Source organism: Scyliorhinus torazame, chromosome 12 (assembly GCF_047496885.1).
Source record: "Scyliorhinus torazame isolate Kashiwa2021f chromosome 12, sScyTor2.1, whole genome shotgun sequence".
NCBI lineage: Eukaryota > Metazoa > Chordata > Chondrichthyes > Carcharhiniformes > Scyliorhinidae > Scyliorhinus > Scyliorhinus torazame.
This window is the reverse complement of record NC_092718.1, coordinates 64,505,132-64,523,184: the sequence shown is the minus strand read 5'-3', so window position 1 is coordinate 64,523,184 and position 18,053 is coordinate 64,505,132. Positions and strand designations below refer to the sequence as shown.

The window sequence follows — 18,053 nt, the reverse complement described above, 5'->3', positions numbered from 1 at the left end:
TACTGTATATAAACGTCGTAACCTTTCTACTGGTATTGATCTTAAAGTAAGAACTCACGCAGTTGTTAAATTCTGTTACTCAATAAATCTTTCAATGCCTCTGGACGACTTCGAACCTTCTTCATCAAGGTGCAGAAAGCCTCTGCCGCAACTGGATTGAGTAACGCATGTTACATACAGTAGTGCTACCAAACACACTACAGTAAGGTAACAAAAGAGTAACATTGCAGCAAAGTTTTTTACAAAACAGCCGTAAATCTCCGATCACCGGGATTCACTTCTCCCGCTGGCAGCGCACACCCACCAATGGGTGGCTTCAATGCCATTGGATGGCTTCAATGGGAAATCCCACTGGCAAGCGGCAGGATGATAGAATCCAACCGCCAGCGAACAACGCGCCGCAGAGAAACACGTGGCTAGGGTACCGGAGAATCCAGCCCACTTTTAAACAGTCATCTCCTTTGCAAAGAGACAGGTCTTAAAAATAGTACGACGTCTTTTTATTGAACTAAAATCTGCACCGTTTACCTATCCCCCCTCAGTAATAAAGGAAATACATATCCCTGTCTCTGAGGAATTTGAACCAGAGGCTAATGGACGATAATGGGGTTTGGCTCAAACTCCCCGGCATTTGCGTACTTTCTGGAACCAATTGAACAGAATTAGCCTGTTTGGGAAGTTTCAGGAAACGTTTATAACTCTTTCGAATAACTTTGCGTGGGATTATTTTTTTAATTGGGTTTTTGGACGGTATAATGGTTTAATAACTTGAATTCGATGATAATTCTGAGAGGGAAATAATCCTCCTATTTAGTGAAAGTCTTTGTCATTGATGCAATATGTATGTCAGTTTTACTCTCAAGCGGTGAATGATTTTTACATGTTCTTATCTCTGCAGTCAGCTTCTCTTGCAATGGAACTTGTGCAAATTTAGTTGAGGCTTTCACGGAATAAAATCTGTACCCTCTCCCCTCCCCAAAGATTTCTCCGGTGTTTCAGTACATTTGTGTAAAACTGACAAAATTGCCTGAGACACTGAGCAAGAACAAATGGCATTCTGCAAATCGGATTTTTACCTGGTTTACATTCTGCTCAGCTAATTAACAGCGCAGCTAGGACGGTAATATTGGTCTCAGGCCCTGTTGTGCTGTAATATTCTGCTCATAATCAAACCCGAGATAAGATATCCAGAAACAACACCAGGATGTTGCTGTTAATTAAATCTCACTGTGTTTTGTTGGGGAACCAATAACAGGGACACCTGTTTGTTATTAACAGAAGATTGGCTGCGACGGAATCATTGGCTCAGAGGCCAAGGAAGATCGCTGTGGGATGTGTAACGGCGATGACAGGTCCTGCAAGATCATCACAGGAGATTTCAATCAAAGCCGAGGAATGGGTGAGGACGAACGACAGAGGCGGCTGTGGCCAGCCTTTTATCTTCTTCCCAGTAAACTAGCTCAAAAATGTTGTGTTTATCAACCCACACACTGGAGTAAGGTGGAAACCATTTGGATAACAATAAGTATTTAGCATTCATTTAGGCTGCAGGCTGTTGGGAACCATTTCCTTAGAAAAATCACAAAGCTTTTGTTTTATGAAAATCAATGCCAATATTTTCATGTTGTCTAAAATTACTGCCAACTGAATTAAACTATGACCGTCATATTAGATTTCTAAAGTTGTGGCCAGCTTTCCTGTTTGCCGGTACAATAGAGCTGAGATTCCAGGAATCGTGGAAAGGAAAATGAGTTAGAGGTTGTTTTGCCGGACCTCTGTTCCGATTCAGCATACCAGGATCTGATCACCACAGTCAGGGTATTGGTCAGGAATATGAAGTAAGAGGGAGCCTTGCCAGGCTTTCTTCGGACATCCAACATGCAGGAGGTGAGGGGGGCGAGGGGGGGGCTATCAAGAACACAGAGCAAGGGTGGGGGCTACACAACACTGCTTGTGGAGTTTGTGCATGACTCAGATCAGGAGGGAGGGTTAGTGGGGTATGGCCGGAATAACCTGCTGAGCAGCAGTCAGTCTGTTTCTTCTCTTCCCCAAATAGGGCTCCTCTGACCTGGGGCCCACTGGCAGATGATTTCCTGCAGCCTTGAATGCCTTAAATCAACACCTGCTGAGGACATGCCTGTGCCAGGACAACATCTGGACCATACGGCACCTTTCCAATGCCCAGCTGAGGGTAATGGGCCCTCAGGTTAGACACAAAGGTGGTGGAGTTTTACTGGGAGGCCAATTAATTGATCTACGAACTTCCATTGTACAACCTTGACGGCATTTTACCGGCATTGCGACGGCCTCCCGGCTGGGGGAAAGGGGTTGCCTTCTTTTCTGGAGGCTCAAAGACCCATGAAGTGCCCCACCAGCAGCACTGTTTGTTCTTGCAGTCCTGACACTGGCACCGATGGATGCATGCCTCAGATCATTGTGGAGGCCTGCCTGCCTGGCACTTCAATATGGAATTTGTTCAGAAGCTTCCATTAGAAACTTTCTCGGCATCTTGAAGAACATTGGAGCTCAATAAAATAGAAGGAGTAGAAGATGAAAAATCCATTCCAACAATGATTTCATTTATTTTTTGGGGGGAGATGGTGCCTTAATGATTACAGCACTGGATTAGCAACCCAGAGATCAAGAATTCAAATCCTGTCACAGGCAGTTATGAAATTTGAGTCAATTAATCTTGTAATTATTGGTTGACACCAGATAAAATGAGTGTGAAACTTGCCAGACCGTTGTAAAAGCCCAGTCACTATTGTCTTTTGGGGGGAGGGAGAGGAAATCTTACCCCCGCTATCCATTCTAGTTTGCACGTGACCCCAATCCCACCCCATATCACAGGCACCTAATGCCCTCTGAAACTTGGGAAAGTTCAACATTTGCTGATTATACCAAACTTGCAGGAGTGGCAAACAGTGAGGATGTTGCTAATCAACTCCAACAGGATATAGGTATGCAGAATGAGCAGGCACGTGGAAGCTGGAATTTCATACAGAGAAATGTGAAGTAATGCATTTTGACAGAAGGATACATGTAATGTAAGGCAATGTAGATTAAATGCACAATTCTAAAGCGTGCAGGCGGAGAAGGATCTAGGGGTGCATTGCATAGATCTTTGAAGGTGGAAAGACATATCGACAGAGTGGTTAGCAAAAGATACGGGATCTTGAGCTTCATAAATAGAGGTACTGAGGACAAAAGCAGTGATGCTATGCTGTGCCTTTATAAAGCTCTGGTTAGGCTCCATTAGAGTATTGGGTCCAGTTCTGGCACCACATTTTACAAAGCATGGGAGTCCTTAAATGGATGCAGAGGAGACTTTCCAGAATGGTTCCAGGAATGAGGGAGTTTAGCTACAAGTTGGGTTGATGAAGTTGGGGTTGTTCTCCTTGATGAGATTTGATGGAAGGGTTTAAGATTAGGCCAAGTTTGAACGAGGTAGAGATAAGAAAACTGTTCCTATTAGCTGATGGTACAAGGAACAATGGACACAGATTTAAGGCGTGGACAAGAAATGCAGGGGGGATTATGAGGAGAAAAACTTTCTTATGTAGCGAGTGACCTGAAAGAGAGGAGTTTAATAAAAGATTATCGGACTTCCAGTGGTGGCCATGGATTGAGTGGTCGCATATTTGGTAGCTCTCGTTCAAGGTGCATTTTGTTTGGACCTTTCCCCGGTCGTAGGGTGGAAGTTTGGATGGTGTGGTTGAGAAGAAGGGAACTGGTGGAGCAGGAGAATCTTTGTGCGCCACAGGTCAAGATGGTGGAGGGTAAAGGACCCGTCCTGCCCGCCCAGTGGTCAATGGAGTAGCTGGTGGACTTCTTAAATGAGAAGTTCAGCCAGCCGAGAAGGGAAGCCCAGGAGGAACTAGCCAGGGTGGTAGCGTCGCTTAAAGCGGGGATTGATCGTGTGGAGCAGAGGCTGGAGTCCCAGGGCCAGGCAGTGGAGGGGGCGGTGGGGGAGCACGAGGAGCAGCTCACCTCATTGGTGGCTGAGATAGGTGTGATGTGGGAGACCCAAAAGCGGGTGAAGGAGAAGGTGGAGGGTCTGGAGAACCGCTCCAGAAGCAAACACATGCAGATCGTGGGGATGCCCAAAGGCATTGAGGGAGCGGATGCTGGCACGTATGTGGCCAAGATGTTGGAAAAGCTGATGGGGGAGGAGGCCTTGGGAAGGGAATGAGCTGCAGGGGTATCAGGACCTGGGCGCAGAATTGGCAAAGAGGAGGGCTGGGTTTAACCAGGTCAAATCTGCCATCTTCAAGAGGGAGGTGAAGTTTGAAGTGCTGTACCCAGCCCGCCTCTGGGTGACTTTCCAGAATCTGGAATATTATTTTGGTACACCAGAGGAGGCAGTGGAACCTTTGAGGGACAATGAACTGGCAGGAGAAGGAGGACATAGGACTTTTGAGGAGGTGGTTTCTGTTGGTGGTTGCTGGAGAGCTATTTCTCCTTTGAAATGTTTTGTTGGGCTTGGTGGCAGGGTGCTTGGGGAGCAACAAGGATGAGTGCACCTTTTTCTGCTTCTTTGTTTCTTGAGGGAGGCGAACGGGAGGGGGAGGGGAATCAATGGGAGGGTTAGGAGGCTTAGAGGCCTTGGGCAGGGGGGCTGCCAGGCTAGCTGGGCGGGCTAGTTAATGGGAGCATAGTGGGGGGTGGGGGGGGGGGGGTAAGGTGGTTGGTGTAAGAACAGGGGGGTGGGTTGTTGTTTTGCTGGGGTTCGGGGTGCTGACAAGGGTGTGGTGGCTGTGGCGCATTTGGAAAGGGAGTGATGATGGTGGACGTCCGAGGATGGGCCTGGAGGGCCACGTGATACAGGCCAGAGGCAGGTCCAGAAAAGGATATGGTTGATTGGCAGGGGAAGGGGGCTGAATGGTGGACCAAACGGTCACGTGTGTTTGCGTACCTGAGGAGTCTGAAGGCGGACGTGGCTTTTTTGCAAGAGATGCATTTAAAGATAGGGAATCAGAGAAGGCTGAGGAAAGGATGGGTAGGGCAGGTGTTTCATTCGGGACTGGAGATGAAGATGAGGGGGGTGGCGGTACTGATAAACAATCAGTTGGCTTTCGAGGTGGGGAACATAGTGGCAGAGGGGATGCCCCAAATTGGGACGATGTGGAGTCTACCAGGTGAGTGCTGGGGATGATTCCTGACCTGGACTTGCACGGGTTGATTCTTTGGGGGGAATTTTATCACGGTCATTGAGCCAAGTTTGGACTGATCGAGCCCTAGATTGGGGAAGGTGTCGGCGGTGGCGAAGGAGCAGAAGGGGTTCATGGAGCGGATGATGTGGGGGTGGGGGTGGGGCGTGTAGACCCGTGGAGGCTTGGGAGGCCAAGGGCGACGGAGTTTTTGTACTTTTCCCATGTGCGCAGGGCGAACTCCCAGATTGACTTCTTTGTGGTGTTCAAGACGTTGCTGCCATGGGTGGTCAACTCAGAGTATTTGACGACTGTGGTTTCAGACCACGCGCCGCACTGGGTGGATTTACGAGTGGACTTCGGGCGGGGGGGGGATGGGCCAGCCCCCGCAGTGGAGGCTGGATGTGGGGTTGTTGGCGGATGAGGAAGTCTGCAAGCGGGTGAGGGCTGCCATCCGGGGTATGTGGAGCTCAGTGACACGGGGGAGGTCACGGCCGCCACGCTGTGGGAGGCATTCAAGTCAATAGTTAGGGGGCCGTTTATTCGATTCGGGCGCACAGGGAAAAGGTAAAATGAACAGAGGTGGCAAGGCTTGTAGAAGAGGTTCTGAGGGTGGATACAAGGTATTCGGAGGCCCCTGTGGGAGGGCTAATGAAGGTGAAGCAGAGGCTCCAGATGGAGTTTGGACTGGTGTCTACAGGGAAGGCGATGGGGCAGTTGCGGAGGACCAGGCTGACAATGTACGAGTACATGAAGAAGGTGCTGGCCCACCAACTTAGGAAACAGGAGACAGCGAGGGAGGTTGGAAGAGTGAAGGACGGGAAAGGTGTTACTGGGCGCCGGTGTGGGTCAATGGGGTGTTTGAGGAGTTTATAGGAAGCTATATGAGTCAGAACCCATGGCCAGGAGGACTTGGTGGAGGGGCTGGGGGCCCCCATTGGGTTGAGGGAGGTGATGGAGAGTATGGGTACCATGCAGGCAGGGAAGGCCCCGGATCCGGACAGGTTCCTGGTGGAGTTTTATTAAGATTTTGGGGGGATCTGGGGTGCTGCTGGTGAGGGCGTGTAACGAGGCTAGGGAGAGGGTGAGATCCCCTCTATACTATCACAGGCGTCTATCTCCCTGGTGATGAAGAAAGATAAGGATCCGGAGAAGTTCCCATCCTACCATCCGATTTTGTGGTTGCTGGCGAAGGTGTTGGCTTTGCGATTCGAGGACTGTGTCCTGGGGATGATAGGTGAGGATCAAATGGGGTTTGTGAAGGGGAGGCATAGAACATAGAACATTACAGCGCAGTACAGGCCCTTCGGCCCTTGGTGTTGCGCCGACCTGTGAAACCACTCTAAAGCCCATCTACATTATTCCATTATCGTCCATATGTTTATCCAATGACCGTTTAAATGCCCTTAATGTTGGCGAGTCCACTACTGTTGCAGGCAGGGCATTCCACACCCTTACTACTCTCTGAGTAAAGAACCTACCTCTGACATCTGTCTATATCTATCACCCCTCAATTTAAAGCCATGTCCCCTCATGCTAGCCATCACCATCCGAGGAAAAAGGCTCTCACTGTCCACCCTATCTAATCCTCTGATCACCTTGTATGCCTCTATTAAGTCACCTCTTAACCTTCTTCTCTCTAACGAAAACAGCCTCAAGTCCCTCAGCCTTTCCTCATAAGATCTTCCCTCCATACCAGGCAACATCCTGCTAAATCTCCTCTGCACCCTTTCCAATTCTTCCGCATCCTTCCTATAATGCGGCGACCAGAACTGCACGCAATACTCCAAATGAGGCTGCACCAGAGTTTTGTACAGCTGCAACATGACCTCATGGCTCTGAAACTCAATCCCTCTACCAATAAAAGCTAACACACCGTATGCCTTCTTAACAACCCTATCAACCTGGGTGGCAACTTTCAGGGATCTATGTACATGGACACCAAGATCTCTACACTACCAAGAATCTTACCACGAGCCCAGTACTCTGTATTCCTGTTACTACTTCCAAAATGAATCACCTCACACTTTTCTACATTAAACTCCATTTGCCACCTCTCAGCCCAACTCTGCAGCTTATCTATGTCCCTCTGTAACCTGCAACATCCTTCCGCACTGTCCACAACTCCACCGATTTTAGTGTCATCCGCAAATTTACTCACCCATCCTTCTACGCCCTTCTCCAGGTCATTTATAAAAATGACAAACAGCAGTGGCCCCAAAACAGATCCTTGTGGTACACCACTAGTAACTAAACTCCACGCTGAACATTTCCCATCAACCACCGCCCTCTGTCTTCTTACAGCTAGAAGTCTTACAGCACCAGGTTAAAGCCCAACAGGTTTGTTTCGATGTCACTAGCTTTCGGAGCGCTGCTCCTTCCTCAGGTGAATGAAGAGGTATGTTCCAGAAACATATATATAGAGAGATTCAAAGATGCCAGACAATGCTTGGAATACAAGCTTTAGCAGGTGATTAAATCTTTACAGATCCAGAGATGGGGTAACCCCAGGTTAAAGGACAGTTGGTAGGATTTTGCAGGCCAGATGGTGGGGGATGAATGTAATGCGACATGAATCCCAGGTCCCGGTTGAGGCTGCACTCATGTGTGCGGAACTTGGCTAGAAGTTTCTGCTCGGTGATTCTGCGTTGTTGCACGTCCTGAGGGCCGCCTTGGAGAATGCTTAATCAGAGATCAGAGGCTGAATGCCCTTGACTGCTGAAGTGCTCCCCGACTGGAAGGGAACATTCCTGCCTGGTGATTGTCGCACGATGTTCGTTCATTCGTTGTCGCAGCGTCTGCATGGTCTCGCCAATGTACCACTCTTCGGGACCTCCTTTCCTGCAGCGTATGAGGTAGACAAGGTTGGCCGAGTCGCACGAGTATGTACCGTGTACCTGGTGGGTGGTGTTCTCATGTGTAATGGTGGTATCCATGTCGATGATCTGGCACGTCTTGCAGAGATTGCCATGGCAGGGTTGTGTGGTGTCGTGGTCACTGTTCTGAAGGCTGGGCAGTTTGCTGCAAACAATGGTTTGTTTGAGGTTGCGCGGTTGTTTGAAGCCAAGTAGTGGGGGTGTGGGGATGACCTTGGCAAGATGTTCATCTTCATCGATGATGTGTTGAAGGCTGTGAAGAAGATGTCGTAGTTTCTCCGCTCCGGGAATGTACTGGACGACGAAGGGTATTCTGTCGGTTGTGTCCCATGTTTGTCTTCTGAGGAGGTCGGTGCGGTTTTTTGCTGCGCGTTAGAACTGTCGATCGATGAGTCGAGTGCCATATCCCGTTCATACGAGGGCATTTTTCTTTTTTAAAAAAAAATAATTTTATTAAAGTTTTCACAAAATATCAACAACAAAATGTAAAAGGAACCCAATAGAATTAAATACAAAACAAAACAAAACAACCCAGTGCCCCCCTCCCCCTATACATAAATAATATATTAACACCCGCCGAAACACATAACAAACATATACACCCCCTCAGATCCCCCAGTATAGACAAACAAAAATAAAGTAGAACCCACGCCCCCTCCCCCCCCCCGGGATTGCTGCTGCTGCTGACCAATGTCTACCGTTCTGCCAGGAAGTTCAAGAACGGTTGCCACCGCCTGAAGAACCCTTGCACCGATTCCCTTAAGGCAAATTTCACCCTCTCCAATTTAATAAACCCCGCCATATCGTTGATCCAGTATTCCATGCTTAGGGCCCTCGCATCCTTCCACAGAATCCTTTGCCGGGCTACCAGAGACGCAAAGGCCAGAATACCGGCCTCTTTCGCCTCCTGCACTCCCGGCTCCTCTGCAACCCCAAATATTGCGAGCCCCCAGTCCGGTTTGACCCAGGATCCTACCACCCTCGACACCGTCCTCGCTACGCCCTTCCAAAATTGCTCCAGCGCTGGGCATGCCCAGAACATATGGGTGTGGTTTGCTGGGCTCCCTGAGCACCTAACACACCTGTCCTCACCCCAAAAAAACTGGTTCATCCTTGTGTCATGTGTGCCTTGTGAAGCACCTTAAACTGTATGAGGCTGAGCCTCGCGCACTAAGAGGAAGAGTTCACCCTCCCTAGGGCACCAGACTACGTCCCCTCCTCGATCTCCTCCCCCAACTCCTCCTCCCACTTACCTTTCAGCACCTCCATCAAGGCCTCCTCCTCCTCCTGCATCACCTGGTATGTTGCCGAGATCTTCCCCTCTCCAACCCACACCCCCGAGAGTACCCGGTCCTGAACCGTGCGTGGCGGCAGCAGCGGGAATTCCACCACTTGCCGCCTGGCAAACGCCCTTACCTGTAGATACCTAAAGGCGTTTCCCGGGGATAGCCCGTACTTCTCCTCCAGCTCACCCAGGCTCGTGAACTTCCCATCCACAAACAGGTCCCCCAACCATCTTATCCCTGCCCTGTGCCTCCCCGAAAACCCTCCATCTATTCTCCCTGGGACAAACCGGTGGTCCACACCGAGGCCCACTCTTCCCCCCTGTGCCGCCTCCATTGCCCCCAAATTTTGAGGGCAGCCGCCACCACCGGGCTCGTGGTATACCAGATTCAAAGATGCCAACAATGCTTGGAATACGAGCATTAGCAGGTGATTAAATCTTTACAGATCCAGAGATGGGGTAACCCCAGGTTAAAGAGGTGTGAATTGTGTCAAGCCAGGACAGTTGGTAGGATTTCGCAGGCCAGATGGTGGGGGATGAATGTAATGCGACATGAATCCCAGGTCCCGGTTGAGGCCGCACTCATGTGCGTGGAACTTGGCGTAAAGTTGTCTGGCGTCTTTGAATCTGTCTATATATATGTTTCTGGAACATATCTCGTCATTCACCTGAGGAAGGAGCAGCGCTCCGAAAGCTAGTGACATCGAAACAAACCTGTTGGACTTTAACCTGGTGTTGTAAGACTTCTTATTGTACTCACCTCAGTCCACGCTGGCATCGCCACATCATTCTTCCAGCTAGCCAATTTCTGATCCAAACCGCTAAATCACCCTCAATCCCCAGCCTCCGTATTTTCTGCAATGGCCTACCGTGGGGAACCTTATCAAACCCTTTACTGAAATCCATATACACCACATCAACTGCTTTACCCTCATCTACCTGTTTGGTCACCTTCTCAAAGAACTCAATAAAGTTTGTGAGATACAGCCTACCCTTCACAAAGCCGTGTTGACTGTCCCTAATCAAATTATTCCACTCTAGATGATTATAAATCTTATCTCTTATAATCCTTTCCAAGATTTTGCCCACAACAGAAATAAGGCTCACTGGTCTATAGTTACCGGGGTTGTCTCTACTCCCCTTCTTGAACAAGGGGACAACATTTGCTATCCTCCAGTCTTCTGGCACTATTCCCGGAGACAATGACGACATAAAGATCAAAGCCAAAGGTTCTGCAATCTCCTCCCTAGCTTCCCAGATAATCCTAGGATAAATCCCATCCGGCCCAGTGGGCTTGTCTATTTTCACACTTTCCAGAATTGCTAACACCTCATCCTTATGAACCTCAATCCCATCTAGTCTAGTAGCCTGTATCTTAGTATTCTCCTCGACAACATTGTCTTTTTCCTGTGGGAATACTGACGGGAAATATTCATTTAGCACCTCTCCTATCTCCTCGGACTCCACGCACAACTTCCCACTACTGTCCTTGACTGGCCCTACTCTTACCCTAGACATTCTTTTATTCCTGACATACCTATAGAAAGCTTTAGGGTTTTCCTTAATCCTACCTGCCAAAGACTTCTCATGTCCCCTCCTGGCTCTTCTTAGCTCTCTCTTTAGGTCCTTTCTGGCTAACTTGTAACTCTCAAGCTCCCTAACTGAACCTTTACGTCTCATCTTTACATAATCCTCTTGACAAGTGATTCAACTACTTAAGTAAACCACGGTTCCCTCGCTCGGCCAGATCCTCCCTGCCTGACAGGTACATACTTATCAAGGACACGCAGTAGCTTTTCCTTGCACAAGCTCCACATTTCAATTGTGCCCATCCCCTGCAGTTTCCTTCCCCATCCTATACATCCTAAGTCTTGCCTAATCGCATCATAATTGTCTTTCCCCCAGATATAACTCTTGCCCTGCGGTATATACCTATCCCTTTCCATCGCTAATGTAAACGTAACCGAATTGTGGTCACTATCACCAAAGTGCTCACCTCCCTCCAAATCTAACACCTGGCCTGGTTCATTACCCAGTACCAAATCCAATGTGGTCTCACCTCTTGTTGGCCTATCTACATACTGTGTCAGGAAACCCTCCTGCACACATTGGACAAAAACTGACCCATCTAAAGTACTCAAACTATAGCGTTTCCAGTCAATATTTGGAAAGTTAAAGTCCTCCATAATAACTATCCTGTTACTTTCGTTCCTATCCAGAATCATCTTTGCAATCCTTTCCTCTCCATCTCTGGAACTTTGCGGAGGTCTATAGAAAACTCCCAACAGGGTGACCTCTCCTTTCCTCTTTCTAACCTCAACCCATACTACCTCATCAACCGTCCTTTCTGCCACCGTAATACTGCCCTTGACTAACAATGCCACACCTCCCCCTCTTTTACCACCTTCCCTGAGCTTACTGAAACATCTAAACCCCAGAACCTGCAACAACCATTCCTATCCCTGCTCTATCCATGTCTCCGAAATGGCCACAACATCGAAGTCCCAGGTACCAACCCATGGTGCAAGTTCACCCACCTTATTCCGGATGCTCCTGGCGTTGAAGTAGACACACTTCAAACCACCTTCCTGCCTGCCGGTACACTCCTACGACCTTGAAACCTTACTCATGACCTCACTACTCTCAACCTCCTGTACACTGGAGCTTCAATTCAGGTTCCCATCCCCCTGCTGAATTATTTTAACCCTCCCGAAGAGCATTAGCAAATTTCCCCCCCCAGGATATTGGTACCCCTCTGGTTCAGGTGTAGACCATCCCGTTTGTAGAGGTCCCAGCTCCCCTAGAATGATCCCCAATTATCCAGGTATCTGAATCCCTCCCTCCTGCACCATCCCTGTAGCCACGTGTTCAACTGCTCTCTCTCTGTATTCCTCGTCTCGCTAGCACGTGGCACGGGAAACAACCCAGAGATAATTGTTTGTTCCAGCTCTAAGATTCTACCCTAGCTCCCTGAATACCTGCCTTACATCCCCATTCCTACCTATGTCATTGGTGCCTATGTGGACCACGACTTGGGGCTGCTACCCCTCCCCTTTAATGATCCCAAAAACACGATCCGAGACATCACGGACCCTGGCACCTGGGAGGCAACACACCAACCGCGGGTCTCGCTCATTCCCACAGAATCTCCTATCTGTCCCCCTAACTATGGAGTCCCCAATGACTAATGCTCTACTCCTCTCCTCCCTTCCCTTCTGAGCAACAGGGACAGACTCTGTGCCAGAGACCTGTACTCCATGGCTTACCCCTGGTAAGTCGCCCCCCCCCCCCCTACCCGCCCCACCAGTACCCAAAGTGGTATACTTGTTACTAAGGGGAACGACCACAGGGGATCCCTGTACTGACTGCTTCCTCTCAGCCCCTCTCACCATCACCCATCTATCTTCATTCTTCAGAGTAACTACATCCCTGAAGCTTCTATCCATGACCACCTCTGACTCCCGAATGATCCGAAGTTCATCCAGCTTCAGTTCCCTCACGCGGTCTTTGAGGAGCTGGAGATGGGTGCACTTCCCGCTGGTGAACTCAGCAGGGACACTGATGGTGTCCCTCACCTCAAACATTCTGCAGGAGGAACATTACACTGCCTTCCCTGCCATCCCCTCTAGATAACTTGCTGATAAAACAAGAAAAAGAAAGAAAGAGCTTACCTGATAGTCACTCAACTCCTTAGGTTAGAAGAGGTGGAAGGGTGGGGGACACGGGTTTCGGGTTTAGGAACCGCCCAACTTATATACAGGTACTACAAACCTTCCCAGAACTCCCCACGGCTGACTTCCCGTTTCCTGCTGCTCTGAAAGAAAAACAACTCCGAAAAAAGTAAGTTTAAAACAAAAATTCAGCTTACCTTCAGCTCTCCTTACCAAAACAATCGCTCCGCTCTGCCTGCTCCACTGGAAGAATGAGGCCTGAACCTCGGAGGTAAGTGCCTTTTAAAGAAAACTACACACCTTCCCAGAACTCCCCACGGCTGCTCTGAAAGAAAAACAATTTAGAAAAAAGTAAGTTTAAAAACAAAAATTCAGCTTACCTTCAGCTCTCCTTACCAAAGAAATCGTTCCCCTCTCTGCTTGCTCCGCTGGAAGAATGAGGTCTGAACCTCAGGCAGTTGTCGACAAATGTGAGGAGATTACTGAACATGATTATGATGCCCCCAGAAGAGCACGATGTGGAGATGGCAGTGGCGATGGATGCAGAGAATGCTTTCGAGTGGAAATATCTGTGGGAGGTGTTGGAACGGTTTGGGCAGGGGTTTGTGGATTAGGTCCGGTTGTTGTATAAGGCACCCGTATCAAGTATGCAGACGAACCAGATGAGCTCGGGATATTTTGGGGTTCATTGTATGACAAGACAGGGGTGCCCGCTCTCCCCGTTCCCCGTTGCTTTTTGCTTTGATGATAGAACCATTGGCAATGGCGCTTAGAGTGTCGAGGCGTTGGAGATGGATTGTGCGGGGGGGGGGGGGGGGGGGGGCGTCGAGCACAGAGTTTCACGGTATGCGGACGACCTGTTGCTATATATTCCGGACCCATTGGGAGGCATTGGCAGAATTATGGGGATTTTGGAGGACTTTGGCCGGTTTTCTGGATACAAGCTGAACATGGGAAAGAGCGAGGTGTTCCCAATTGAGCCCAGAGGGCAGGGGAGGAGGCTGGGGTTGCTGCCGTTAAGTGGTGGGGGTGGATTTCAGGTTCTTGGGTATTCTGGTGGCATGGGGTTGGGCGCAGCTGCATATGTTGAATTTAGCTCCGTTGAAACTGATGAAGGGGGATATTTTAAGAGGCCGGGACTTGGGAGGAGGCTCTGCGGAGGGTAAATGCATCCTTGTCATGTGCAAGGCTCAGTCTTATTCAGTTCAAAATGGTTCACAGGGCGCATAGGATGGTGGCAAGGATGAGTAGGTTCTTTGAGGGAGTAGAGAATAGGAGTGGATGGTGCGCGAGGAGGCCGCAAACCGTGCCCACATGTTTTGGGCATGTCTGAAACTGAGGGGGTTCTGGCAAGAGTTTGTGAACATTATGTCTGAGGTGTTGAGGGTTAAGGTGGTCTCGAGCCCAGAGTAGCGATATTTGAAGTATTGGACGATTCAGGAGTCTAGGGGGCGAGAGAGGCCAATGTTTTGGCCTTTGCCTCACTGATTGCGCTGAGGCGAATTTTGCTTGGGTGGAGGGACTCGGAGCTGCCGAAAGTGGGGTGTGGATGAATGACCTGGCCGAATTTCTCATGTTGGAAAAGATTAATTCACCTTGAGAGGGCCAGTTGATGGGTTCAGCTGGAGGTGGAAGCCATTCATTGACTTCTTCGAAGAGGATTGAGGTGTCAGCAGAGGGGAGAGGGGGATAAGGAGGTTAAAATGTGGGAAGGCAGGACGTGAGGAGGGGTGTGTGTGTGCTGGTTATTTCTTATGTTGTACAATTTTGATTCTGCTCTTATTTATTGTGTTTGTTGTTTATATAAATGCCTCAGTAAAATGTTTTTTTAAAAATCAAAGACTTTCAATGATTTGAAAAGGAAATTCGATAGATACTTGAGGGAAATAAACTTGCAGGACTGCGGGGTTGGAGCAGGGGAATGGAACCGACTGAATTGCTCTACAAAAAGCTGGAATGAACCCGATGGGCCAAATGGCCTCCTTCCGTGTTGTAAATGATTATGGTCTGGATTTTCAGCATCGAGGCATATAGCAGGAGTCAGGAAATATCCAAGAAATCTGATTGAGATTCCATAAACTCAGTACCGTATTGAAACAGCTGAGCTGCAGGGAAAACATTGCTTTATTGGCAGCTCTAGTTCTTCAACCACTGCTGTCAATTGCACAGTGTTTAGATACACAAGGTAAAGAACTTTTAAGTACTTGCAGTTTCTGCTATTGATACTTTGAAGGGTCTGGATGACACCTTTATACATTTAAGAATTTTAAATGAGATCACCTCTTTAAGAGTCTCTCCTGTTTGTTTCCCGTTTATTCCATTATTTCCCATTTGTTTTTGCTATTACAATTTTGATCCTTGGAAGATTAACTGACCTGCGAATTTAAGGAAAGTGGCTTGTACCTTTAATTCAAATAAGCAGATTCCAGAAGACTGCTATTTTAGGCTGGTGATTAAAGATTGGCTGACATCAGTGCTGACTCGATTTGATGGATGTGGCTGGTAGCCAATGAAAGGCCCAGAAGGCTGTAATTGGATATTTTTCCTGTACACTGGTGGCTTCAATCAATCAACGTGCCGGAAGGAAAGCCTGCAACAAAGAAAGCAAATTTGAAAGCAAGGGCACTTATCCTTTTTACCTTAATCCTTATTATTTTTACTCCTTTCCACCCCTTTTGTGTTTGTTTGTCTTGGATTTGTGGTTAGAGGGTGGTACAGTAAAAAGTGGGTAGTACGTTAGCTGGCGGTTATTCACTTGTAATACTACATATTTCATCTTTATTTCTGTTATAAGTGAACAGAAATTGTAATTCAGCTTACACACCTGTAGACTATAAATTATTGGGCAACCAAGGGACAAAGATTTTGGGAATTTTTATACACAGTATTGGTTAATTCAGTTTTGTTGGGACACCGGAGCCTGTGGGGCTGGAATCGACTGTGCACGATCATAGGGTGTGGGAACACCTCTCATTCTTCTAAAGTGGAAGAAATATAGACCCAGTTGAATCAATTCCTCCTTGTCGAACAGGCCTCTCTTACCCGGAATCAATCTAGTCTTGTTCGGGTCTCATCTTCCAGTCTGCTGATGTGTTTGCCTTATTGATGAGGAATAGAAATTGTCAGCCAGATTGTGTTAATGTCCAATAGGCTGTCTACAGGAACTTGTTCCATTCACTCACAAGAAATTCAATATCAGTTAACTGCTGCCATTGAGTGATCATTAGCTCCATCATCATCAAGAAATCGGCTCAATATTTGAATCTTGGAATGTAAGTTGGATTCTGACTGGTGTGATGATAAATCTGATATGGTAAGGTTGTCAGATGATGATATTCAAAAGCAGATCCACACTCAAGGCTGGAGAATTCTGAAGCTGTGCATTCCTAAAGCTGGGTTGATGCTGCGAGGATGTGCCCCCTCATTGGGGAAACTAGAACGGGAGGCAAACTTTCAAATGGCCTTCTATTCACAACCGAGATGAGGAAGACCTTGTTCTTTCAGGAGGGTTGGAATCTTCGGATTTCTCTACCCCAGAGAGTATTATGGGCTGAGTCATTGTGTATATTCAAGGCTGAGAGAGACAGATTCTTGAGCGATAGGAGAGTCAAGGTTTATGGGGGACAGGAAGGAAAGTGGAATTGAGACCAAAGTCAGATGAGCCTTGATTCTATTGAATGGTATATCAGGCTTGAGGGGCTGAGCGGCCTCTTCCTGGTCCTATTTTATTTTGTTCCTATGTTCAATCATGTGGTGTTCGGAACTTCTGCATTAGTAGCTTGTCTGTCTTTGTAAACGGAAGCCTCGTAACAGTGAGACTTCATTTTAAGTTTAGGCAATGGAGGACTTATTGAAGTGTCATGGGAGTGCCCCTTTAAGAAATGTTATTGTCTTATCACATGGCTTCAGTGATGTCATTGTGTGGGTGGAGCTGGGCTGTGGCACTGGGAGTTGGTTTTACTTTTGCTTTGAGTTTGAACTGGTTTTGTTCTGCACAGGTTGAAAGAAGGTTTTTTCTCTATCTGAATTTTAAAAACTGTTTCCAGACTGCTTGATAACTTGAAAATAAATAACTGTTTTCTGGAAGAAATTCAAACCTGCTGTCTTGGAAAGGAAACGGGAGCGTCCATACCAGGTCTTGAGTGCTATGTGCTGGGCCACACCTTTGAAAAGGGTTTTCTGGTTTATGGGATCTTGTTATTAAATTAGAAAGGCTAAAGGGGGAATTTATTACAGATTATACATAGAGTACTGTAGCTGTGTGGGGTATTTATGTTGGTAGTTGATAAAATGCTTACTGTGCGTGTTTATAAAAATGGTAACTAAATTTGTAGAATAAACGTTTTTGATTAAAAGTGCTTAAGGCCTCTGTTGAATAACACCTGAAAGGCAGGTCCTTGTGCTCATCGTAACAAAAATCAAGAAACAGTTACAGGTCAGGTGAACTCCATGATATACTTTGGAGTTTTCTAAACCCTGGCCCATAACAGAAGTAACCTCCAACTGTCCACCCCACTGCATTTTCACTACGAGTGGAGGGAGTGGAAAATGGGCCATGGTACAAAACAGGCAGCAAGTTCAAAATTGTCCATTTCATGCCATTGACCAAACCACCCAGCGGATCGTTTGATGTTTGCATCATTCCCATTAAAACCAGGGAATTTGAAGCTGATTAGAAAACATAACTCTCGGACATTGTTTCCTAACATTTTAAAAAGAAAACAAGATAGTGCCAAGAGGAGAAAGTTTAAGTCCGGTTTGAAAAGTTTGAACAACTTCAAATAATACTCTGCTTTCCTCACCACAACAATTAGCTCTTCTTTTGCACTTCCCTATCTTTTTTGAAAGATCAGGGGCTGGATTCTCCACCCCATCACGCCACATTTCTGTTTCACCCCGCCGGCGGGATGCTCCATAATGCCGGCTGGTCAATGGGATAGCCCATTGTGGGGCACCCCCACGCCTTCGTGAAACCCCTGGGCTGCTGGCAAAATGGAGCAACCCGCCGGCAGAGAATCCAGTTCTTTCTTTTTCCTTTTTTTCTTAGCTTTAGTGCCAGCATAAGCTGTGT

The 18,053-nt window shown here is 47.7% G+C and overlaps 1 protein-coding gene across 1 annotated transcript in view; it reads left to right on the top strand.

The window, feature by feature from the left end:
* adamts17 (ADAM metallopeptidase with thrombospondin type 1 motif, 17) overlaps positions 1–18,053 on the top strand; it is a 654,840-nt gene that overhangs the window by 457,115 nt on the left and 179,672 nt on the right. The window contains exon 15 of the mRNA XM_072468796.1: positions 1,279–1,399. Within this exon, the coding sequence (XP_072324897.1) occupies positions 1,279–1,399 (121 nt within the window). The remainder of the gene's footprint in view (positions 1–1,278; positions 1,400–18,053) is intronic.